We start from the raw sequence: 26,304 nt of genomic DNA, 5'->3' as shown, positions 1-26,304 counted from the left end.
GACCTGAGCAGAAGGCAGACGCTTAACGACTGAGCCACCCAGGAGCCCCAAAACTCATTTTAAATGCTATAGTCATTAAATAAGCAAATCTGGCTCAGGAAAAGATCAAAGAAGAAAAATCCATGAAGAGATCCAAAGGTCTGTATGAAGAATCGAGGCAGCAAGTGCTATGAGAGAGGAGAGGAGAGATTATATAGTAAACGACGATGGCACAATCTGCCGACCATGTGGAAGGAAAAGAAGTGAGAAATAAAATCACGAACGATAAATAGAACAATGTCGATTAATAGGAGTACAAGCTTGTAGTAGCACAGGTCTTTCTTAGCATGAAACAAATCTTTTTTTAAACCTTGATGTAGTTGGCTAATAAAAATTTTAATCTTCTGTACACCTGAAAGCACTACAACCAAAATTAAGAAAAAAACAATCCTGAGAGGCCCCTGGGTGGCTCAGTCTGTTGAGGATCTGACTCGTGATTTCAGTTCAGGTCATGATCTCAGGGTTGTGAGACGGAGTCCCGCCCGGGGGCTCTGCCCTGGGTGTGGAGCCTGCTGAAGATTCTTTCTCTCTCTCTCTCTGCCCTTCCCCCTGCTTGTTCTCTCTCTTTCAAAGAAAAAAAATCCTCTGAGAAAAATAATTTGCAACATAAATGATCTTGAGGGGCCACTGTCCTCATTGTCTAATCATTATAGGAAAAAGTATTATTAAAATGTTTAAATGTTTGGGGCGCCTGGGTGGCTCAGTGGGTTAAGCCTTAGCCTTCAGCTCAGGTCATGGTCTCAGGGTCCTGGGATCGAGCCTCACACCAGGCTCTCTGCCCAGCAGGGAGCCTGCTTGCCCCTCTCTCTCCGCCTGCCTGCCATGAATATACATTTCATAAAATAATATGATTGTTGGGATTTGACATGATTCTTATTTTCTTCTTTTCACTTATATGTATTTTCTCAGTTTTCTCCCCCTCTCAATTTATTATTCCTACAGAAAAAAAGTAAATTGTAAAATAGGAACCAGAAAAACAATTTTTTCTCAGTTAACCTACGTTTCTTACCAGAGGACAATGTAAATAAAGCTCTTTTACTAGGTCCTAACATTCCCAGAAGGAGTACAGATGCAAGGTTCCCAACAACTCCCTCTCCAAGGCCGGAAAATGTCCATTTTTCATCTCCTTGAATCCTCCAAAAAGGCTAAGAGAAGTTCAGCAAGCTTTCCAAGGTCACACAGGACTAACCAGGAGAATTAGAACTGGATCCCAGTTTGGTCTGACTACAAACTTAGCACTTTCTGGGTCCCTTTCCAAGCCCCTAGGGTTATGAGACAGAAGGTCTGAGTTCTGGTCCTGTTTCCAGCCCCTCCTACACGATGTCCTTGGCAAGACTCTTCCTCTGTCTAACACTTAGTTTCCTCATCTATCCAATGAGAAGTGGATTGACTCAAATGGGGAGTTACATTCCTCCCTGCTCAGACATGTAAGATTTCTGTTCCCATAAAGCACTTAGTACTGATCAAGAGATGGGCACCAGTAGCCTGGGAGCTGGCGTTGGTGGCCGCACGCAGATGCTCCACCTGCTGACTCACCTTGAACTCCTCACGGATGCGTTCCTCCAGAACTTTGGCAGCCTTCCGGTCCTCCATCTCCACTTTCCACTTCTCCGCCAGGATCCGGGCTTTCTCATTGGCCAGAGCATCCCGAAACTTCTTGGTGATTTCTGCCTCTTTCTGTCTCCTTGCAAGAGAACACCAGCAGGTAGGAGCTCAGGTAGGAAATTGAAGGACCACATAACCACAGGACTTCAAATGAAAACCAGGAGCAATATGTCTTGGTCTATCAGAATGCCAAAACTCAATGCTGGCAAAGTTGTGGGAAAATAGTCACTGTCCTGTTGGGTAGTGTAAATCACCCGAATTGCTCTGGAAGCCGAGGGGGAGGTATTCAAAATCCTTTTTCTCACTTAAGATCACAAAGGTGTAACTAGAAGAGGTTCATCGGAGGATGAACATAACAATTGAAGGACAACCTAAATGTCCATCCACAAGATCAAGTTGGGTTTTTCATGTAATAGGATACCATATAGTAATCTTAAATAACATTGTGAATCTATATTAATCAATTTATCAAGGTGTTGCCTAAATGCTCACCATAGTTATCTTAGGCGGTGGGTGTTTGATTGTTGTTACAATTTTACAATTAAAATACTGTCATTAAAAGTTGTGGGGTGAAATGTTGGAGTCAACTTCATATGGCTCTCCAACTTGGACCAAAAAAAAAGTTAAAAGTTGTTTATGAAAGAAGTCTGACTCCAAATCTCACCAGGGACTCAACTATCCACATTGGGTGCAAAATGCAGCTAAAAGGAAGAGGAACAAGCTGATGACAATGGTGAATCCAGTTCCTCTACTGTCCCATCTGTATTATCTCAGTGAACCCAAACTACGTCCAGATGGAAAGGGTGTTAGGCCCACAACACAGATGTGAAAACCGAGACCCCAGATCAGCTCACTACTCCCTGGGGGAGCCAGGATCTGAGCTTACAAGATCTACTTGATGAAGACTCTGATCCTTGGTTCCCTAATCTTAGCTGAGCTCAACAGGGTCAGCCTGCTGCCTGGGACCTGCTCCCTTCCACCCACAGCCTACGGTCCTTCAGCTTGGACCCAGCCTGGGCATCATGTGCAGACCCCACCCAACACCCATCTACACCTCTCACCAGAGCTCCTCCGCCTCCCTCTGGGCCTGCAACCGCGCCCTCTCTGCAATCAGCTCCTCAGAGATCTCTTCATAGGGCTTGTCCCCGGGACCTTCTCCCATGATCCAGACCCAGACGTCACCATCCGCCCCCAGGAGCCACTGGATGTGCTTGTCGCTTGCTGCCTCACAGCGGAAGGAGGAACAAGGAAGGAAGAAGAAACAGGTCTGAGTTATAATCAGTCCAGGAGGAGCTAGGTTGGCCAATGGTGCACAATGTTGTTTCTACACAATGTTGTCTCTACACAACATTGTCTCTACACAACATTGTCATCTACAAAAAGCCTCCCAGAGAGAGATCAGCCTGAGTGCAGGTCCACTTCCACCTCTCCTTCACACTCTCTCCAGGGAGCAACACAGCTGCCAAGTCAACCCGCTGAAGCAGGTGCCCGAGGCTGGAACTGGGGTCGGTGGCTGAGCGCCTCGGAGATCTTCAGCACACAGAACAGCAGGAGAGAGTGTGTCCATCTGTCTGTCCACGCCTTCTCTCTCTCTCCCTCCCTCCTGTCCACTGGCTGGAAATAAGGAATTGGAGACAGTGTTGCAAGATACAGAGCCTAGGCCTCTGACCCACAGCAACCTGTAACATGAGCAAGAAATAAACTGGTGCCCTATTAAGCCACTGAGATTGCTTCGTTCACCTGTTGCAACAGATTCCATTGATCACCGTGACTAAAATGGAAATTGATCCCCAAAACCTGACGGTGCAGGAACAGAAATATCAACTATGTGTCATTGCCTTAGCAAGGAGGTAAAATTCCGCAGCAGACAGAAGGAATGCCTAGGGGTCCGTGTTAACACAAGAGCAAAACATCTGACAAAATCAGCAGTCAGGGTAACTGGAAAGGCAGACCCTCACACCTTCCAAACCTGCCACTCTGAGGCAAGAGATGGGCGAACAGGACATTAGTGGTGCATGTTGCTGGCCAGCAGCTGTGTTCAGCAAGGTGTTAAGAGAAAGAAGTGAGTTTCAGAAAGAACTGAGTGCTTTGCAAGTAAAAATGAAAGGGAATAGAGAGAACACAGCAATCTGGGACTTTGTAGGATTGGAAAAAACCACCTGCTTCTAGGGCCCAAAGTACAAGAGAGGGGATTTTCTTAAAGTTTGCATGACAGAGCCCAATAGAACTTCTAAGGTAAAGAAAATGACCAAGGGCATAGAACACTGCGGTGGCCAGAATGTGCTCCACGGTCATCCAACTGCAGGGGAGCTGAAGGGAGCAAGCTCTTCAGTTCCTACGTGCCTGTGTTTGCCGGCCACCATGCTTCCCAGAGGCGGCTCCCAGGCTTTGACTGACCATGGTGGGCCCATTCCTGGAGAACAGCAGACTTCGGATGGGCAATGTCAATGACCCTTGACAAACCTCCCTCGGGCTGCATGACTGTCTAATAACCCTCCCCTCCTACCACCCTCCCTCCTGCCTAGAACACCTCTGCCTTCCACACCTCTTTCACTCAATGTCAAGCTTGTGTTGCTACACAATGGCTCTCCCACACTCCTCCAGGACTCTGTCACTTCTTTCCCACGAGGACATTTGTATTTCCTGAATAAAGTTCTTGTGTGTGTAACCCCATCCCTGTCTCTGCTTGTCAGAGGAGTCAGGCTAACACAAGTGCCTTAAGAGTACAATCTCTTGTGATATTTTTCAAAAATCCTGGGATAGATAGATGCCCTTTGGTTCAAAGGAGAGATACAGGGGATTAGAGGCAGAGAATGGCAGTCAACTTGCAAAAAATGTCTAGAAAAGCTGTGGTTACAGGAACATGGAACCGAACAGATCAGAAGCCTCCTAAGTTTTTTGAGTCTGGGCTGAAAAAAGCCTTTGATTGTTAAGACGTCAACCACTCTTAGGTACCCAACCTCAATGAATAGACAGGAAGAAGGTTTCAAAGACAGTAGTGGTCCAAAGAGGGCGTGGTCCTCAACACTCACCTCAGATGAGGCCACAGGGAGCAAAGAACAGGGAGGCGGCTCCTCGAGGGCACAGTCCTGCCCTTATTGAAGTCTGTCCCTTCAGTGCCGGGGCAGAAAACTGGCACAGCCTGACCTGTGGGGACTGCAGGAATGCTATCAGCTAGTGACCAAGTAGGGCTCACATTCTCCCCTTTTCCATGGTGTACATTCTCACTCCGCTCTACCGCCGCACACTGTGTGCTAAAGGAGGAGGGTGTTTAGATGACATGACTTTTCAGCCACCCCCAGACATTAGAGAGATTAATGCAGAACCCATGCAGACGGTGGACTTCGGGCAGGATGCAGTGACTGCCTGGGACTTGAGAGTATCCCCTTAAGGTGGTGATGAGTGTATTTATATGGAAGAGGAGAACGCAATGTAGGCGGGACCAGAATGACAATCTGGGACCACCACCATACTGTCTGGCACGGTTCTCCTCCCTGAGTCCACTATGTGACTACTTTCCTCAGCTCCCCTTCAATCCCATGTGGCCATGTGAATGAATTTTAGACTGTGGATGTCAGAGGAGGTGATCTGTACCCTTTCAGGCTGCGACTGTTGCGGTTGGTGTGACTTTTCCAAATACCGTCTCTCATCCCCCCATGTCATCCAAGATGGCACTACTGCGAGGAAAAAAGCAGCCTGATCCATGAGTGTTTGCAAGCCAGTGACCCAGAAGAGCTACCCAATCCACATCAAGAAATAAACCTTCTTTATACTAATCCACTGAAATTTCAGGGATTATCCATTGCCTAAAGCAGCATTAACTCCCTGACTAATATAAGGAGGCTACTGTTACTCTTTTTCATGGTAAAAGCAACATTGTCATAGAGAACCACAGGCTGAGTTATGACTGATAAAACACTATTAACATTCTAAAACTTCCAGATTAATAGTGGGGGGGGAATAAATGATAATAGGTTTATCAATCTTGTAAAGATCTGTGAAGGGCAAGAGGAAACAAACACTATGTAGCATTAGAGCAGACACTGCCCAGCCACCGCCCCTCCAACCGTGCCATCCTCCCTTATCAGAAAATCCACATCTGCTCAGGGTGTGTAGGAATCTTGCAGCTTCAAGAGAGGCAAGTTTCTATGCCAGCCTCAAAGGGCAAGTAGAATTAGCGAGGGATCAGTCTAGGAGAACTGTATGTCCCCGGTTTCTGACAAAGCAGATATAAGCAGAATTCCTAGTAAAGGGCTTTCCCCTCTGAACCAAAAGGGAAATCTCCTTAGGAAAAATCCCTTCACTCCTCCTCTTTTATTTCCTCCTTCCTCCTCCCTGGACTGAAGACAAGAAGCCAGGAATTGCCGGAAGACTTTTGCCACCATGAGGAAGAAAGCCACAGCTAAAGGCCAGAAAGTGCAAAGAGAGAAGGAGGCAGGGCCTTGATGATTTTCCTGAGCAGCTACGCTCCTACTAGCCATGCAGGGACCTCCAGAGGCCTCACCATCTGAGACAAATAACAAACTTTGAAGAATGCAGTTGTACCATTATCAAATGAAATGTGATCATATAAACATGAAATGTTGATTTAATTAAGCAACTATTTGCCAGATATTCCAGTATGTCAGGTCAAGCACATCCCAAATGGATATAGATAACACAAAATAACACCAAAGCTCTAAACCCTAAGTACATTCACTAACACAAAAACATGAACAGAATTAATTCTTCCGTTAAAATTCTGAGACTGTCAGATAGGATTAAAAAATAAAATCTAGGGGCACCTGGATGACATAGTTGTTTAAGCATCTGACCCGTGGTTGTAATCTCAGGCTCATGAGATCGAGCTCTGCATTGGGCTCTATGCTCAGCAGGGAGTTTGCTTAGGATTCTCTCTCCCTCTCCCTCTACTCCCCTTCTCAAATGAATAAATAGATCTTTAAAATAAATAAATAAAATAAAATCTAACAGTTTTATTTAAATAAAACATACACTTTTGGGGGAATCTGGGTGGTTCAGTGGTTGAGCATCTGACTCTTAATTTCAGTTCGGGTCATGATCTCAGGATCCTGGGATCGAGTCCCACATCAGACTCCAGGCTCAGCAGGAAGTCTGCTTCTCTCTCTGCCTCTCCGCCTGCCCCCTTCATGCTCTCGAACGTACATTTTCGCTCTCTCTTTAAAATAAATAAGTAAGGGGCGCCTGGGTGGCTCAGTTGGTTATAAAGCCTCTGCCTTCGGTTCAGGTCATGATCCCAGGCTTCTGGGATCGAGCCCCACATCAGGCTCTCTGCTCAGCAGGGAGCCTGCTTCCTCCTCTCTCTGCCTGCCTCTCTGCCTACTTGTGATCTCTCTGTCTGCCAAATAAATAAATAAAATCTTTAAAAATAAATAAATAAAAATTTAAAAAAAATAAAATAAATGAGTAAATATTTTTTAAAACACTCTTTTTTACAAGAAAACGTTAAAAGTAAAGAGCTAGGCAACAGTAGACCATGCAAAGTTGAGCAAAAAGAAAGCAGGAGTGGCAATATTGGGCAAAGCAAATGCAAGGACAAATGTGTTAAAAAAAAGACAAAGAAGAATATTGTGTGACAACAAAAATACATTCCACAAAGAAAATATAAGTCATAAAACTGGATACAACATAGCAGAAAATTGCATCAAACAGAAACTCCTAGCAATTCAAAGAGAATTTGAAAATGTATATATGGTGGGGAATTTTACTGTGTTTATTCAGAGGTTGGTGGATCACACAGATTTTAAAAATTAATAATATTGAAGATTTGAATAATATTGTGAAAAAATTTTTATTTAACAATTACAGAACCTTATTCCTTAAGCTTTGAGACTATACTTGTTTTTCCTCTTGAGCTTGCAATCATGATAAAAAAATTATAGGCCATAATCTCTAATAATAACAGGAAAAATTGGAAATTTATAGAAAAATAACCATTTTTAAAAGCCATTAATAAATTAGTAATTAAGAAAATATCTTCTGACATGAACAGACATTTCTGCAAAGAAGACATCCAGATGGCGAACAGACACATGAAAAAGTGCTCCATATCACTCGGCATCAGGGAAATACAAATCAAAACCACAATGAGATATCACCTCACACCAGTCAGAATGGCTAAAATCAACAAGTCAGGAAATGACAGATGCTGGCGAGGATGCAGAGAAAGGGGAACCCTCCTACACTGTTGGTGGGAATGCAAGCTGGTGTAGCCACTCTGGAAAACAGCATGGAGGTTCCTCAAAATGTTGAAAATAGAACTGCCCTATGACCCAGCAATTGCACTATTGGGTATTTACCCTAAAGATACAAATGTAGTGATCCAAAGAGACACATGCACCCGAATGTTTATAGCAGCAATGTCCACAATAGCCAAACTATGGAAAGAACCTAGATGTCCATCAACAGATGAATGGATCAAGAAGATGTGGTATATATACACAATGGAATACTATGCAGCCATCAAAAGAAATGAAATCTTGCCATTTGCAACAACATGGATGGAACTAGAGCGTATCATGCTTAGCGAAATAAGTCAAGCAGAGAAAGACAACTATCATATGATCTCCCTGATATGAGGAAGTGGTGATGCAACATGGAGGCTTAAGTGGGTAGAAGAAGAATAAATGAAACAAGATGGGATTGGGAGGGAGACAAACCATAAGTGACTCTTAATCTCACAAAACAAACTGAGGGTTGCCGGGGGGAGGGGGTTTGGGAGAAGGGGGTGGGATTATGGACATAGGGGAGGTTATGTGATTTGGTGAGTGCTGTGAAGTGTGTAAACCTGGTGATTCACAGACCTGTACCCCTGGGGATAAAAATATATGTTTATAAAAAATAAAAAATTAAAAAAAAAAGAAAATATCTTCTAGTGGGCTCTTGGGTGGCTCAGTCGATTAAATATCTTTAAGCTCAAGTCACAATCCCAGGGTTCTGGGATGGAGCCCCCCATAGGGCTCCCTGCTCAGTGAAGAGCCTGCTTCCCCCTCTCTACCTGGCTCATGCTCTCTCTCACTATCTCTTTATCTCTTCCTTCTCTCTCAAATAAATAAATAAAATCTTTAAAAAAAAAAAGGACCACCTCTTGGTTTCGGCTCAGGTCAGGATCTCAGGGTGATGGGACCAGGCCCTGCATCAGGCTCTGTGCTAAACCTAGAGCCTGCTAAAGATCCTCTTAAGAGTCTCTCTTCCCCCCCTCACCCTGATCATACTTTCTCACTTTCTCTCTCTTGGACATAAAAAAGAAAAGAAAGTATCTCCTAGATAACCTATGAACCTCAGAAAAAATCAAAATTGCAATTACATATTACATAAAGGGGAAATGTAGCCAAAAAATATAAGCACACATAATAGTGAGCTCACAAGAAAAATTACAGGCATAAAAGCTTTTCTTTTGGATGTCCCAGTAAAGATGTACATCTCTTCTCCGAACACATAACAATAATAGATACAAAATGGCAAGACAAAATGCATAGGAATACAAGAAATTGTATTGGGAATCTATACGAAACAGGAAAGTGAAGAAGAGAGCAGCGCTGAAGCCTTAGACTCCACCTGGTCCTGAAGCAAACAAGGGGTCACTAGGAATCTGACTCCTAGAGGGTGAGCAGGAACGAAGGCTCTATGGGCAAGGCAGGAGCCTGAACAGGATCATTACTGAGGGAGGGGCTGGTGATGTGCTTGGTGAGCTCAAAGGACAGCAGAGGCCACTGTGGCTGCAAAGGGGGCAGGAAGGAGAGTGGGAAGGAAGGTGGAGAAGCCGCAGCCCCAACCATAGTGGGAGGAGGCGCAACGTGATTAAGGTTTAGGACATATGCTGAAGGAAAAAGCAAAATTTCCTAAAATCTGGATGTGAATTGTGAAAGAAAGACAACGAGAAAAGTCCAACATTCCAAGCTGAAACAACAGAATGAATGGGTTTGGCACCATGGAAGAAACAACTTGGAGAAATCAGTGATTCTGTTTGGGTCAAATGAAGTTTGAGATGCTTATTAGATATCCAAGAGGAAGTTGAATGAAACAGAGTTGAGAGGAGAGGCTAGAATTAAGGTGTACATTTTTGGAATCATCAGTGTTTAGACATTTAAAGCCACAAAACAAGATGAGAACGAAGAGAACGTAAGACAGATAGAAGAGAGAAGAGGTGCAAAGTTGGAGGTCCAGGTCACTTCAACACTTAGGAGGAAGACCGCCGAAAAAGCCAAGGACAAAGAAGATTATGAGCAGGAGAATAACCCCAAAAAAGCTATATCCCTGAAGCCCAAGGGAGAAAGAATTTCAGGAATTAAGGAAACATGGACTGAGTCAAAGGCTGCTCATGGGTCAACAGATTGAAGACAGAGGACCAGCCACTGAATTTGGCACCATGATGGGATGCTTATCTTAACAAGAGTGGTTTCATGAGTTGGTGAAAAGGAATGCTTGGAAACTTGGAAATTTTTAGAGGGAAGTATAAAAGCACATCATTATAACTTTGGGGAAGGGAAGAATTTCTTCTATGAGATGTAAAAAGAATGAACTATGAGAAACAGTGTCGATAAATTTGAACACAGATTAAAACTTAAAGTTTCTACACAAAAAGGCACACCATAAAGACAATTAAAAATCAGGCCACCAGCAGAGAGAAGATATTTGAGTACACATAACTGTCAAATGATTGCAGGAATTAATTAAAGCAATAATAACAGCTCACATCTACAGAGGGCTTATCTGCTAATCACGGTTCAACATATTTTACATCTATTAACTTATTAATGTCTACAACAAGCTTTCCCTACTGGGCTCCTGTGAGACCCGATAAGCTCTATAAAATGTAATTTGAATGACGATTTTTCTCAGTTCTCCCAAAGATGGTACATAGATAGTACTGGCCTCGATGCATTATAGAAAAGTTAACCCATTACATACAATGGGTCTTTAGGGAAGCTGTTCTCAGGTAATTTGCTCTCAGGACCCTTTTACATTCTTTAAAAATATCAAGTAACTCAAATGATTTTATTTATTTGAGCCATGTCTACTAATATCTACTATATTCAAAACTAAAACCAGAAAAAAATTAATGCTTATTTAAAATAACGGCAAATTCATTATTTATTACCATATATGACATTTTTATGAAAAATAGCTATATATTCTAGAACAAAAATATTTAATCAGAAGAGTGGCCTTGTTCCATATATTTGCAAATCTATCTGATGTTCAGCTTAAGAGAAAGTAGCTGGATTCTCATGTGGCTTCTACATTCACTCTGTTGCAATATGTAATTTTAGTTGAAGTATATAAAATTTTTTTTACTTCTCACAGATATATAGTTAGAAAAGAGAAGAAAAGAAAAACATGGATAATTTTTCAGATATTTATTGATAATCTTCTTTGATACTACAGTGAAACCCAAACAAATGGTAGTTCTTAAAAGCTAGTTGTGATATAACCTGAAAAAAATGTCACTGAATTTATTGTAGTTTGTTATATTAGAACTCATTGGTCATGTTAATTTCTTAGTTTTGATCAGTGGACCAAGGTAACACAAGATGTTACCATTCAGGGAAACAGGGTGAAGGCAATGTGGGAATTCTCTGAGCCACTTCGCAACTCTTCCCCAAGTCTAAAGTTGTTTCAAAATAAAAAATTTTAAATTTTAAAACGCAAAATAAAATAAAAATTCATTAGTTTATTCTGTGCTTCAAATGAATTATGCACTAATGCCTGATCTTCCAAAGTTATCCATTGGTCCTTTGGAAAATGTTGGTTCACAGAGTCAAGCAAATATTCCAAATGTGCACATATTTTATTTTTATAATATCAGAAAACCATGTTTGTTAATATCACAATGAATCTCCTAAGAAAAGCCTCTACGTGTTGGGAATTTAATAAACTGTTGGTGACAGAAGTCTTCCCAAAATTCTAATTTTTTCTTAAAAGCTGGGATTTTATCATTGGCATAAATTCCATCGGTTGTTTTTCTTGAAGTGACAGATTCACTTTATTCACTTCCAAATACCCAAGTCTTACAAAAGACCTAGCTTGTCTGTCAGTCTTCCTTCAAGTAAAAATGGCATTCTAGGAATAAAGAGGCTAGCGCAGCACGTGACTTAAGAAATCCCACAGTGGGGGCGCCTGGGTAGCTCAGAGAGTTAAGCCTCTGCCTTCGGATCAGGTCATGATCCCAGGGTCCTGGGATCGAGCCCTGTATCGGGCTCTCTGCTCAGCAGGGAGCCTGCTTCCTCCTCTCTCTCTGCCTGCCTCTCTGCCTACTTGTGATCTCTCTCTGACAAATAAATAAATAAAATCTTAAAAAAAAAGAAAAGGAAATCCCACAGAGCTTTTCCTGCAGATGCCCATCCTCCTCAAATATGCAGCAGAAATGCTCTATACATACTTCCCATTTTGTCATACAATCAAATGAACAGGCTTACTGTTTCATCCAGGAGTGATGTGTGACTGAAAAAATACAATGACTACTGCTCCTAAGTTACTAGCAGATTCACCTGCTCTTGGTTTCGCATCATTAGTACGAGTGTAAACATGGTGAGTAGATCAGAGAACACCTCAGTATTATTGTGAGAACAGTTTTAACCTTGTTGATGTGGAGAGTCTCAGGCCTCCAGGAATCCAGAGACCACCCTTCAAGAATCACTGCTCGAATATTGGGGCTTAATTTTTTTACAGAATCTTGACTGGGGAAAAAAAAAAAAAAAAGCCAACAACTATTGATCTGGAATAGAGACTCCTGGGTGGCTCCGCCAGTTAGGTGTGTCTGACTTGGTTTCCGCTCTGGGCTCAGCAGGGAGTCTGCTTGAGATTCTTTCTCACCCTCTGTCCCACCCCCTACTTGTGCTCCCTCACGCTCTCACTCTCTCAGATATATAAATAAAATATTTTAAAATAATAATATTTATCTGGAATATACAAGGAATTCTTATAAACTAATAAGAAAATAATAAACAACCCCAGAAGTAAAGGCAACATACAGTGTCCCAAATGCCCTCCATTACCTACCGGTTAGCCCTCTACCCTCCTTCTGTTGCTTCCTTGTTTTAGTACACAGAGAGAGTTTAATCAAAACAGCAATATCCTTGGTTGAAGTTCTCATCTTCTGTCTCCCTTCCAGGAAAGGGTGGCCATGTGACAAAGTTCTGGCCAATTATTATAGGTAGGAGGTAGTGAGGGGACTGTGAGAAAGGTTTGCTGTCTAGATACAGTTAACACCTAGTCTTTCCTCCCTCTGTTCTTCACATGATGCTAAAAAAAAAAAAAAAAAAAAAAAAAAAAAAAAAACACAAGAACTACCTGAAGACCCAATATACTAAGCTACCATTTAAGATCATGAAAGAAGAACCAGCAACATTAATGACATCACAAAGCCAATAACCCAGTTCCGGTCTGCCTATTTCTAGATTTTTTTTTTTTTTTTTTTGCTTAGGTGGAAAACAAACCCCACCTAGGAAAATCCCTGCAGATTGGATTTTCTGTTCTTTGAGCTTAACACGTTGCTGTCTGGTTATTGATATGAACAGACATTTCACGGGAGAGGAAACATAAACAGTAAACTAACATATTAAAGAGACCTAACTTTATCACTAATTAGACAGAAGCATATAAAAACAAGAATGAACAATCATTTCACTCCTACAAGATTGGAAAGAATCTTGTAAAAAGTCTGATGAGGCAAGTGTTGGAAAGGATATGGAGCAACAATAATTGTTACAAATTGCTGATGATACAAGGTACTGATACAACCACTTGGAAGATCTTTGGTAACATTCAGTTAAGCAGAAAATGCTATTCATCATTACTAAGGAATAGTACTTCAGGTACATAACTTACAGAATCTCCTTCAAATGTGCTCAGAGAAAACCGAATGAGAAAATATTATTCAAATTTAACACTTCAAAATATGAAAAATTGGAAACAACATAAATACCCAATAAAGAAAAATGGACAAATAAATCATGATATGTTTTTTATCATGTAATACTCTATAGCAAGAAAAATAAATACATTTGAACAATATAAATATATGCCTTTTAAAAATGCAGAACCACAAAATTAAATTCAGGTTGCATATAGCAAAATGTCATTCATATAATGATTAAGCAACATAGTGAATACAAAATATATATCACAGAATGGCAAGGATATAAGAATGATGTGCACTGAATTTAATAAGGGTTGTATATTGGGAGAGAGATGGAGGAATAAAATTTTAGGAAGGCATTAATGTAGGTCTCCACTGTGTATGTAGTGTTTAAATAAAAATAAAGGGGGCACTAATGTCAACATTTAATCAAGATATTATCGGTCCAAATGCAAGAAACAAGTGTTGGAGAGACTAGGGAGAAATAGGAGCCCTCGTGCCTTGTTGGTGGGAACACAAGCTGGTGCACCACTGTGGGAAACAGTATGGAGGTTCCTCAAGAAGTTGAAAAGAAGGGTCAACTGTACCCCCATTGTTTATAGAAGCAATGGCCACAATCGCCCAACTGTGGAAAGAACCAAGATACCCTTCAATGGACAAATGGATAAAGAAGATATGGTCCCTACATACAATGGAATATTACGCTTCCATCAAAAAGGATACCGAACTTTTGCATCAACATGGACAGGACTGGAAGAGATTATGATAGTGAAATAACTCAAGCAGAGAGAGTCAATTATCATATGGTTTCACTTACTTGTGGAGCATAAGGAATAACACAGAGTACTTTAGGACAAGGAAAGGAAAAGTGAACTGGGAGAAATCAGAGGGGGAGACAAACCATGACAGTCTGTGGACTCTGAGAAATAAACTGAAGGTTTTGGAGGGGAGAGGGGTGAGGGATGGGGTGAGCCTAGTGGTGGGTACTAAGGAGGGCACGTATTGCATAGAGCCCTGGGTGTGGTGCATAAACAATGAATCTTGGAATACTTAAAAGATAAAATAAAATTTTGAAATATGTAAAAGAAAAATAAATTGTAAAAAAAAGAAGAAGAAGAAGAAGAAATAGAACTACTCTTGTGAATGTAAAATGGCTTTTCATCTGACTCCCCAAGCTCCATGCAACATCCTCTTAGAAGGCTTGTCTCTCCTGGGAGAAAAAGAAACAAATCCAAGATCTGCCACCAATACCATAATGCCCCATGTATGTTGGGACTTGGTGTCATTATTACTGGGAAATCCTCAATACCCCCACGATCAATCCCACCGCCCCTCAGTTCAGACACAGCCCAGTCAATATGCCAGTGAAGTCTCTGGACCCCAGTCTCACTGGTGTTCGTTATCAGCCCAGCATATTTATGTGGAACAACACGTAAGGCACAAAATAACTTAATCTGTAAAATGAAGGGGTACACACATACCAGGGGCACAGACCAACTTCCTAAATCCTTAGCATCTCACAGAGTCTGGCTGTGAGAACCCAACTGCGGTGGCCAGAAAATGAACATATGAGTGAAATGATAAGATAAAAGTAAATAACCCCGAGGGCACCTGGGTGGCTCAGTCGGTTAAGCGTCCAGCACTTGGTTTCGGCTCAGGTTGTGATCTCATGCTCAGTGTGGAGTCTGTTTGAGATTTTCTTTCCCTCTCCCTCTGCCCCTCTCCACAAAATAAATAAATATTTAAAAATAAATTAATTAAATGAAATAAATGCCCCGGAAGCCTAAAGTCATGTAATTTTGCAAGATCCTCAGAAAAATCGGTGTGAAAATGCCCCCCCCAAAGAATTTAGACCCCAAAGTCAAATGCAAAATCTGGTTCCGAATTGGAAAACCCTAAGAAGCTATGCTAATTTTCACGTGAGAAAACCCTGGAAAGCAGTAATGCCAGCCGCTCGGAAAGATGCACTGAGGAACAGGCAACTGTCTGCAACCTGTTATTTATACACAACTACCCTGAGCCAGCTGAGACCGGTGGTCAGGTTACAGGGAGCCAGGAGATACCAGCTGCTGGCCTTTCTCAGAAACTGCCCCCTGTTGACCTCCCACCTGGAACAGGAAGTAGGGAGGTGGAGAGGGAGGGAAGCAGGGGGGTGGCAGGCATGGTTACCCCCGCGGCAAGGGGAGAGAAATTAAACCTGAGCACAGCTCACCAGGCATCCCCCTTGCAACAAGGATGAGAAGGGCTGCCTTGCATCCAGAGCTGAGCAAGACTCATCCGCTCAAAGTCCTTGAGCTTCGGCAGCAGCCAGGAGAGGACAAGGAACTACTCGGAAAGTCAAGTTTTCTGCTGGGCCACTGACCCTTGGCCCGCCTCTTACCTGCCCAATCCCAGAGGGCCCTGGCTCTTTGGGAACCTGCAAACTTCTTTGATATTTGCCTATCTTCCTGTTCTAATGTGCACTGGTGTGGTTTACCAGTGACATTGGACTTTTCACTTTCTGAAAGTAGTACACAGGACATGGGGAGCCATGGACCCTGGCGTCCTTGGCCAGGCGGTGCTGCCTCAATCAGCACCATACCGCTGGGCTTGGGAGAGGCGGAAAGGAAAAGGGGCCAAGGTGGTGGGCTGCAAAGGAACCAGAGGCCCCTGCAGCCAGCACTGTGCATACAACATTGGCTCAGAATGTGGCACAGTGGCTCCTACCTCCTCAGAGCCACTTGGAAACCCCTCACCCACTGCAAATGACATTACCCCCAGGAGCTCACTCACCAGTGCAGCCGTCCTACCCTGCTGTCTGCCCTGCAGAGGCAGAACACGGAGGCTAGCAAACCAGAAATTAGGGCCCCATTAGTCAAGTCCACAAAGCTGGTGGAAGGCTCACCAGTCCTGTTTGTGACCGTGCGGCAGGTAGAACAGAAGCGTCTGGCCCCAGCCCCCATCTCCATGCCCCAAAGTACCAGGAAAACGCATACCATTCACACACACACGTGCACACACACAAGGTTGTCAGAGCACCCTAGCCTTTGTTCCATCACCTTGCCCTGGACAAGGCCCCACGCCCAGCCGCACGGTTACAAACAGGGTGGTCCCAGGCTACACATGCCATGCCTCCACCTATCCACAGACCACAGCAATTCCGCACAGATCAGTCCTGCATCCCCCATATCACATCTTGGTCCGATCCACAGGAAAGGTGCTTATCAGCATCCCAAGAACCAAGAGTAGCCTCTAGTGACATAACTGAGTTTCCTCCAACTTATCCTAAAAAATAAACCACATAAGGAGGGTTGATTTGGCAGACACAGGCAAGGCTCCACTGGCCCAAGGCGGGGACTCTAGAATAAAGTGGAGGTTGGCCAGGCCATGAGGCAGCTGGTCCCACAGCCACCACGGACGGGTCCAGTGGCGGAGCTCCCAGGAAGAGGCTGAGCCAGTCCCTAGAGGATCTGCCACCAGCATTGGGAGGGAAGAGGGAGGAAAGGAAGGAGAGAAATAGGACTTAAGCACCCCACATGTGGCAGGAGCTCTTCCCACTTGCTGAAAAAGCTTTATGAATCCTCCCAGTGGAGAAAAGGTGGTTATTCCCATCACACAGGTGACTTTCAAAGGTCAAAATGGAACCAAGAAGAAAATCCAGGTGACCCGGTTCCATTCCACCATGCTAGAGGCATTTTGAAAATAACATCGACCCAACCCAAGGGTGAAGAATTGATCGGTGACTGTTATTTCTAACCCCTGAGCCCCTCAGAAAATGAGCTCATAGAGCATCCCTTCGGGTGTGAGAATCCAGAAGAGTGAACACGGTCTGTCGGCCCCCAAATACAGCCTGCGAGCAGCAGGTGCCGATCGGCAAGTCACGGGAGCTAGGACAGCTCTCTGCGCTCAGGTGGACAGCCCTGTCACCACACACGCACACGTCTCATGACATTCTTCTTGCCTGACTTCTCGGTGCCCAGAAGCTGGTTCCACCCGCACTGCTCATCCGCCACCCTGACTGACCCCTCAGACCCACAGTCAGCCCCCATTCACCAGTTACCGTGCCACGAGGGACTTTTTACCTCCTGTTTACCCAGGGGTAAACTAATTAAACTAATCCGTGTCCTAAGTAAACTAATTAAACTAATTAGTGTCCCCCCACAAGAGTCTGGACACCGAGCCTCAACCCCAGACTCCTCTTCTCTCTTCATCACATATATTCTCTGAAACAAAACTAAATATTCCCCTCCCCAGAATTGTTCCTTGAATATTTGCATATTGACAAGAAACATTTTCTTTTCTTTTTTTTTTTAAGATTTTATTTATTTATTTGACAGAGATCACAAGTAGGCAGAGAGGCAGGTAGAGAGAAGGGGGGGGGGAAGCAGGCCCCCTGCTGAGGAGAGAGCCCAATGTGGGGCTCCATCCCACGACCCCGGAATCATGACCTGAACCAAAGGCAGAGGCTTTCACCCACTGAGCCACCCAGGAATATTTCCACCCGGAAATATTTTCTTAACAAAAGGAATGGGGCACTAATGGCAGGCCCTGTGAGAAACCAAGGGGGAGATTCCAGCAATAGTCTTTCCAGCCCCTCCCCCACTGCAATGTCCTAGACTCTCTGCCCCTGGTAACAGGAGAGGGGCTGTGAACAACAGCTCCAACTCTCATCCAGAAATCCGGGGCATCCTCTCCTCTTACCAGCCATGATCCTATGAAGTCATGGCCTCCGACATCACCCCAGCGCATCAACTGAAAAACTGTTGGAATTCAAGAAGGTTGAAGAAGTCAACATGGCAAGGTCAACCGTGTCCCACCACGTTATGTCAGCAAGAGCATGGATGCAGCGGAAGACAGTGTCAAGTACAGGTTTCCCTTGACGTTTAAGTGTGACATGCTGAGGCCCACAGTGAGGGGTATGCAGCTGGGTTGGCCAAACTATTTGTGCAAAGGGACAAAGGGGGAATAAAACATTGATCACTTTCCCCTCAGAGGAAAAAGAAAACGTAGGGAATAATGACACTTGTACAATGTGGAGTTAATGTCCAAGTAATTATTGTAACTATGATTAACTAAGAAATCCCTACTATAAGCAGAAGACGTAAATCTTGAAAGGTCAAATAAGGTAAATAAAATCAATCTAAAATTTCTTGATTATACCAAGAAAATCATGAAGAAAAATATTTTTAAATCCTTATATTTCTCATCCTCAGCATATAATGTTTTATTCCTGATAAAGATAGATTAAAAAGTATTCCAGTACATTCTTAAAACTAAATTTTTAAAATATTTATGTATTTAAATAATCTCTGCACCCAAAGTGGGGCTTGAACTCACAGCCTTGAGATCTAGAGTCACAATTTCTTCTGACTGAGCCAGCCAGGCACCCCCTAAAATAAATTTTAAAACAGCATATGCTCTTTAATATGGTACCAAGAAGCTAGAAAAAACAAAAAACAAAACAAACAAACAAAAAAAGGTAGACGCAAATATACACTAAGAATTGGTGCCTGGGTGGCTCAGTCGGTTAAGTATCTGCCTTTGGCTCAGGTCATGATCCCAGAGTCCTGGGATTGAGCCCCACATCGGGCTCCTTGCTCAGAGGGAAGTCTGCTTCTCCCTATTCCTTTTCCCTTCTCCCCGCTCATGCGTTCTCTCTCCTTCTTTCAAATAAATAAATTTTAAAAACATTTTTTTTAAATGCATGGGGGATGCGCCTGGGTGGCTCAGTGGGTTAAGCCTCTGCCTTCAGCTCAGGTCATGATCCCAGGGTCCTGGAATCGAGCCCCACATCGGGCTCTCTGCTCAGCAGGGAGCCTCCTTCCTCCTTTCTCTGCCTGCTTGTGATCTCTCTTTGCCAAATAAATAAATAAAATCTTTAAAAAAAAAAAAAAAGATTCATGGGGAAAAAGTCTTATTGGTCAAGCTCACATCCAAATCAAAATCCTAAAACAAGGAAGGAAACTGAAATGAGGTATAAGTCTGAGTGAAAAAGTGACAGAATCACCAGGACTTCATGTGTCCCCAACACAAGTGTACTGTGACTTTGATACTTTGGATGCAGATTTTCAAGGTCTAGAGGAGGAGTCACGCTGCACAGCGCACACCGTTCACTCAACGCTTTACTATTCGCCCCTTCGGTCCAGCTCCTATGACACAGCAGGTGTGGGCAAATTGCACATCCACGCCCACCCCCCACCCCCCCACCCCCGCATCCAGACATCCAGATGCTGGCACAGAAGCCAGCGATGCAGCAATGGCCTCACAGCACCTTCAGGCTAATGGAAGAGACAGACCACAAACAGGCAAATAGATACATTAAAAAAAAAAAAAAAGGGCAGCAAATCCATGGAGAGAGAAAACAGACCAGCCCTGTTGTCAAGGGCCAAGGGGGTGTGTGGGGGGGTGGGAGATGGGGCGTGAGTGCTTACTGGGTAAAGGGTTTCTTTCCCAAGCTGAAAATGTTCTGGAACTAGATGGTGGTGGTGGTTGCACAATATTTTTTTTTTTTTAGACTTTATTTATTTATTTATTTATTTATTTGAGAGAAAGAGAGCACACACAGGAGCCAGGGGAGGGGCAGAGGGAGAAGAGAATCTCAAGCAAACTCCAGCTGACTGCAAGCTGGAGGCGTGGCTGGGTCTCAGGACCCTGAGATCATGACCTGAGCAGACATCAAGAGTCAGACATCTTGGGACACCTGGGTGGCTCAGTCGTTAGGTGTCTCTGCCTTCGGCTCAGGTCATGATCCCAGGGTCCTGGGATCAAGCCACACATCTGGCTCCCTGCTCAGTGGAGAGCCTGCTTCTTCCTCTCTCACTCCCCCTGCTGGTGTTCCCTCTCTCGCTGTGTCTCTTTCTGTCAAATAAATAAAATCTTAGGGAAAAAAAAAAAAAGAATCAGACACTTTATGGACTGAGCCACCCAGGTGACCCTACACGACACTTTGAATGTGCTGTCACTGAAATGAACACTTTAATGTACCTAAAATGGTAAAATTCATGTTGTGTGTATCTCACCACAATTTTGTTAAAAAGACACTTGTCATTCTGGAAGGTTCTGTAAAGAAAGTCCTCTAGGGTGTGGTAAGAGAGAGATGGAAATGGGACCCTTGGAGGGTGGGTGGTCAGGGGAGGTCTCAGCCCCGTGAGGATTTGGGGAGAGTGCATTCCCCGCAGAGGGACACAAACCAGTGGAGTGTAGGCTGGAGAGGGGACACAGCCAGCTGGCCAACCGGAAGGGTCCTGTTTCCTCTGAATACAATGGGAGCCACTGAGGCAGCGAGATGAATGAGCTGATCCATGTGTTACAGAGTTTCTTGGGCTGCTGTGTGAAGAGAGGGTTGCAGAGAGTGAGCGAGTGAGCATGAAGCAAGGGGACATGGCCACACTAGGAACATGTGCAGGCAAGTACAGGAGGAGGGAGGAGGACACGGAGGCTAGGAGGGACCCTGGCCCAGGAGGCAAGGTTGCTATGGTTACTGACTGACTCCCAGGAAAGAGAAAGAAGGCAGAGGTAGGGGATGGAGGTGGAGAGGGCCGGAGCCCACGGGACTTAGAACACTCCCCAGGCTGGAGTAAGGGGCAGGCCAGAGAGCCAACACAGGAAGACGCAGGCCCAGAACTGGCCGTGTGGGTGAGAGGAGGCACCCTGTGAGTGTGCAGCCTTGGTTCACTGGCGTGAGCCACGAAGGACGGTGGGGAAAGATGTCTGGCTCCCAGGGAAAGTACCTGCAGATGGGTACAGAGGTGGTCATGGAGGAATCACTTTAACACTGACAGAAACTGTGCGTCATGGCAGAACAGATGGGTCCGAGTGGGGAAGCTCCCTGGGTCTGGCTACCATGGGAACTTGTCTCCTGAGCCCTTGTCCCAGACAACACCTAGGTCCACACTCAAGAAACAGGGATGACTGAGCAAGCACAGAAGGGCCAAAGGTTGTGAGGCTCTACAACTCCTGACATGTGGCATGGGTTTTTGTGGAGAAAGGGCTCTTAACAGGGGAAGAGAGTGTGAAGGTCATGGTCATGTTGGAGGAGCTTGGCTTCGATCTAACAGGAACACAGTGTTAGAGCATGCCTTCCCAGAGCCTCAGCATAACAGCACTAATTCCTGTCAGACATGGGACAACACAGCAAGCATGAGGGTAGATAGGAAATCAAAGCTGAGGGTCTGTGTTCTCCACGGCAAGGTAGAACATCAGAAGATTCTCACCAAAGTATAAGGTGCCAACAAGAAAAGACGTGCCCGCATGGTCAGGGGAGTGATGTGTGCCCAGCCATGACTGTCATCTTTAACCCAGCCCATTTCTGCATGGACCCCAAGGGTGTGTTCAAGGATCCACAAAGCCCTCGAGTTGCTGTAAAACAGAATGATCTGTATCCCCAGTGTTTACTACTATCCTCTCCAGGAATGACTGGATAGCAGGAAAGGTCTCAAAGACGGGGCACACCTTGCCCTGCCCTGCCTTCTGGGGCCCCTGGGACAGCAAGGTCAGGTCTGCTAGGAGTTGGGAAATGTCCTTAGAAAAGAGCCAGTGGGAAGGAGAATTTAGGGGACAAGACAGGACTGGGGCAGGGCAGGAGGAGGCAAAGTATCATTCCAGGCTCACCAGGACTGAGTAAAGTGTGCTCGGGGATCCCAAGGGGATCCACACCTCGGCAAAGCACAGCAGATGCTTCCTCCCAGACATACCGGGAATGGGATGGGGATGGCGAGGGCAAGGAAGAGGGAGGATCCAGCCAGTAGGGCATGTCTCCACTTACTCCGGCACTGAGCCACCATGCCCCGGCTGTGTGCCAAGCCCTGCTCCCAACATTCCAGTCGGCTGTGTCCCACAGTCTCAACGGTCACAGTCCTGTCCCGTTCACCAAAGTCAGCACTTGGCAATGTTGCACAAGGGAAGGAATAAATGAAGGAATGAACAAGTGAATGCATGCACAGATCATTTGTGGAATCAAAGCCTGAGTTCAGAAGCAAATGCATGGAAAACCGTCAGTCACCAGACCCAAGGTCAAAGTCACGGGATGAGCTTCCCTTCTCCACTTCTTAGCATTCAGGTGACTTTAGGCAGATCGAGTCACTTTGTGGGCCACGGCTTCCCCATCAGGAACAGGGGCACGACACACAGTGCATCCCGGACCCCGCAGCAAGAGCTCTGCCAAGCAAGCCCCCCAGGCTTCCCCATGGTCCACCCAGTTACTTCCATGGGCAGGACTGAAGCCAAGAACCAAGATCTGAACAAAATCCTGACCTGGAACACACACATTTCTCACTGTGTTTTCTCCTCTTTTCCATTCTTTATAAATCAGAAAATTAATTACCCGGAAAAGAGTCTTCTGCACCAGAAATCCAAATGAGTTTAATGTATAATTTACACATGAAAATGTAGACGTCAGTGTGTGACAAATTGCCATAAAAATGTTTTTGCAGTTAAATTTTTGGGCATCTGTCTTCCTCCCAGAAGAGCTGCCATACGGATGGTGTGAGGCCCCAGGGCCGAGGCCGGGTGGGGCTGGAGAGGCAGCTGGTCATGTCCACCAGCTAGGGAAGCAGCCGCCAGCATGGCCCAGCTCGGGAGGCCCCAGCCTAAAAACTGGCCATGCACAACCAAGTTGGAGCCCTCCCGCTTGGGGTCCTATTGTAGGTCTCATTCAAAACAGAGATTTAGGGCGCCTGGGTGGCTCAGTGGGTTAAGCCGCTGCCTTCGGCTCAGGTCATGATCTCAGGGTCCTGAGATCGAGTGCCGCATCAGGCTCTCTGCTCAGCAGGAGCCTGCTTCCCTTCCTCTCTCTCTGCCTGCCTCTCTGCCTACTGTGATCTCTCTCTGTCAAATAAATAAATAAAATCTTTAAAAAAAAAAAACAAAAAAAAAAAAACAGAGATTTAACTGTCTGCCAGCTCTGTGCTAGACCAAAGGATGGAAGGTAGGAAGACAGGATGGTCTCAGGCTCCAGTGGCTTTGAGACCACTGGGAGAGGCAGGGGAAGAGATGATAAATGATAGTGTGGGGGGGGGAGCGGCAGGGGGGCCTGCCTGCCAAGCACCTGCAAAGAAGCAAGTTCTTCCTTGCACCAAGGGCATCCCCCAGAGACTCCAGGGGCCAGGGACTAGTCCTGGGGAATTTGTTAGGAGGAGGAGGCAGGGGGATATTCCCAATAGGAAGAACCGTTCGTGCTAAGGGAGAGGCTAGGTCCAGCCAGCATGTCCCGATGGGTGTGAGTGTGGTCTGTGGCACATGGCCAAGATGGTCCAGTGGGGAGCCTGGAGTGGAGAGAGGAGCTAGGTCACCAAGGAGACTGCATGCCCAGACCAGATCTAGGACTTTGTCCTGGATTGAAAACTAAACAGATCAAGTCTACACTGCACTCTGCTCAATCATATAGTTAGGGGGACTGTCGAGTGCAGCAGCCACAGGAAGGGCCGTCCCTCGCAGGACCCGGGCTCCTCCACCAGGTCCTGACTATGTCATCTTTATCCTAAGTGTACCAGCCTGCAGGCAGACGACCGCATAAAAACCATCCGAAACGCACGTCAGGCCTGTTTCTTCCCTGCACCTGCTACTGCCATTCAGGCCTGGTCATTCTCAGTGCAGGACAGTCCCTGACACCCTCTCTCCAAGCCAAGCTTCCTCTCACCTGCAAATAGTGAGGCGCAGCCGGGTGCTTTGCGCGGGCCCTAGCTGAGAACACTGTGCTGGCATGCACAAGGGAAGGACAAGCATGTCCTCATTGCACACTGGTCCTCCATCCTAGAACCACTGGTGAAGGTCAAGAGAATGCCCTCTCCTTCACCAAGCGATCATCACCGGTGTCTGGGCCCAGCTGGAGATCCCAACAATGTCTTCCCAGAATTTGGGCCTCCCACAACAAGACCAAGCAAGTCCCCATTCCCCCACCCCATCAGGACTCCCCCTCTGCAGTCTTGGAGCCTCACAGACCTGGTTGAAATCTAAAGGCTGGACTAGTGGGGACAGATCCTCACAGGACAAGGATTTCGAGTCCCTAGCTCTCATCATACTCATGCTTGGTGGCTCCGTCGTTAAGTGTCTGCCTTTGGCTCAGGTCATGTCCCAGAGCCCTGGGATTGAGCCCTGAAAGCCCTGCATTGGGTTCCCTGCTTGGTGGGAAGCCTGCTTCTCCCTCTCCCACTCCCCCTGCTTGTGTTCCCTCTCTCACTGTGTCTCTGTCAAATAAATAAATAAAATCTTTTAAGAAGAAGAAGGAGGAGGAGGAGAAGGAGAAGAAGAAGAAAGCTTGGCAGCAATCAATTTTCCACCTCCTGGGAGGCCAGAGGTTGACCTCTTGGTGGCTCCCAGCCACATACCTCGCTTGACTTTCGGGGGCCTGAGGCCCTCTGCCTGGGCCAGGGCCTCCCAAGCCTCACGCTCCCTCCAGCGCCTCAGCTGCTCCTCCCGCATTTTGTAGAAGAGAATGTGCTTCTGCACGTCACTGAGCTCGGCAAGGAGTTCGGGGTCGATGTACATGTCATGCAGGATCTGCTGCAGCATGATGTCCGGGGGTGCGCCCACCAGAAGGGCAGCCGGCCCGGGAAGCCCTGCCAGGGAGGACACCCTGGGCTCCTCCTCACCCCCGGCTCCTCACTGCAGGGTCACTCAGGGTGTCTCTCGTCTGCGTAGCATCGTCACGCTGCCTCCGCTTGGGAGCAAACACATCTCCTCTGTCCAGGACAGCAACAGGGGCCAGGCAGCAGGAAGCAAAGAGGCAGCCGGCCCCGGCGAGGGGTGGGGGGCAGGCATCAGGAGCAATCTAGTCCTTCTGTCGGGTCACCAGTTGCCACATCCCAGCAGCGCCTGTGTCTGGGCCTCCCCTGGGGTTCAGGGACAATGGGGAGGGTCAAAGCCTCCAGCTCTGCAGGGCGGTGCGCAGACCCGGCCCTGCTTGGGCCGACAGGTGTCGAGTGATCTGTTAATGGAAGGTAACGACGACACCAGTCGTATCGATGACACTGGCCGGGCCAGCCAGGAACCGATCTCTCCTCCGCGGGTAAGAGGAGGAGGAGGCAGTTCTGCCCACTCATGACTTCTGAGCCAACTTCAAACAGGCCAGAGGAGCCAGCCAGGAATCTCTAGGCTCCTCTCCCTCTACCTGCTGCCACCTTGTCCACCTTCTTCTTTTCCAGGACATTTGGCATCCTGAGGTAATGCTTTTAAAACTCTGCCCTCTCCGTTAGCTCCCAGAAAGGAAACAAAACAGAATCAGTGGAGACCAGGAAGGGGCTTTACCATGGATAGAGTTCAAGGACAGAAAGGTGATCAACTTCCTCTCTCCTTTCCCTCTCCGGAGCGCCTAAAGCCAAGCATGTCCCGACAGATTAACCCTCCAGGGCTCAGTGTTGGTTGTTGCTGTGAATCTTTTGGGTGTTGATTGCAGGTGTCTGGAGATCACCAAACAGAATGATACGGGGTTTCTGTGTCCTGAATCAGAAGCAGCTGGGACAGAGTGGGATGCTGCTTTCAGACAGGTAGGACCGGGTCTAAGAGGTGCTCACAGCTACTCACTGCTGCCCCTGCATGCCCACAGGGCAACTGGGCTCCCGAAGGTAAGTAACCTGCCTACGGCTACCCAGTCCCTAAGCGGCCGTCTTGGGACTCTACCCAACTTTCAAATTTGACCTCCACTGGCAACTGTGAATCTTTTGATGGGGCAAAGATGTAATCTGACCAGGAGAAAACAACGGAAGGAGGTCTGGCACTGCAGGCTGGTAGGATTGGTGATCTTCGTGTCCCTTCCCTCCGTGAGGGCCAAAGGTGGATCAGGCTTCTAAGGGTGATCCACTGCGGGT

The 26,304-nt window shown here is 46.0% G+C and overlaps 1 protein-coding gene across 1 annotated transcript in view; it reads right to left on the bottom strand.

The window, feature by feature from the left end:
* The window catches only part of SH2D4B (SH2 domain containing 4B), an 82,841-nt gene extending 57,469 nt beyond the window's left edge, over window positions 1-25,372 (bottom strand). The window contains exons 1-3 of the mRNA XM_045083560.1: window positions 24,831-25,372; window positions 2,706-2,861; window positions 1,576-1,723 (exon numbers count right to left, since the gene is read on the bottom strand). Coding sequence (XP_044939495.1) covers window positions 1,576-1,723; window positions 2,706-2,861; window positions 24,831-25,009 — 483 coding nt within the window. The 5' untranslated portion in view covers window positions 25,010-25,372. The remainder of the gene's footprint in view (window positions 1-1,575; window positions 1,724-2,705; window positions 2,862-24,830) is intronic.
* Between the last annotated feature and the right edge of the window lie 932 nt (window positions 25,373-26,304).

This window comes from Mustela putorius, unplaced genomic scaffold, assembly GCF_011764305.1.
Source record: "Mustela putorius furo isolate JIRA1106 unplaced genomic scaffold, ASM1176430v1.1 tig00000698_pilon_pilon_pilon, whole genome shotgun sequence".
NCBI classification, from domain to species: Eukaryota; Metazoa; Chordata; class Mammalia; order Carnivora; family Mustelidae; genus Mustela; species Mustela putorius.
The sequence above is the reverse complement of the archived record's forward strand: the minus strand, read 5'-3'. Positions and strand labels throughout refer to the sequence as shown.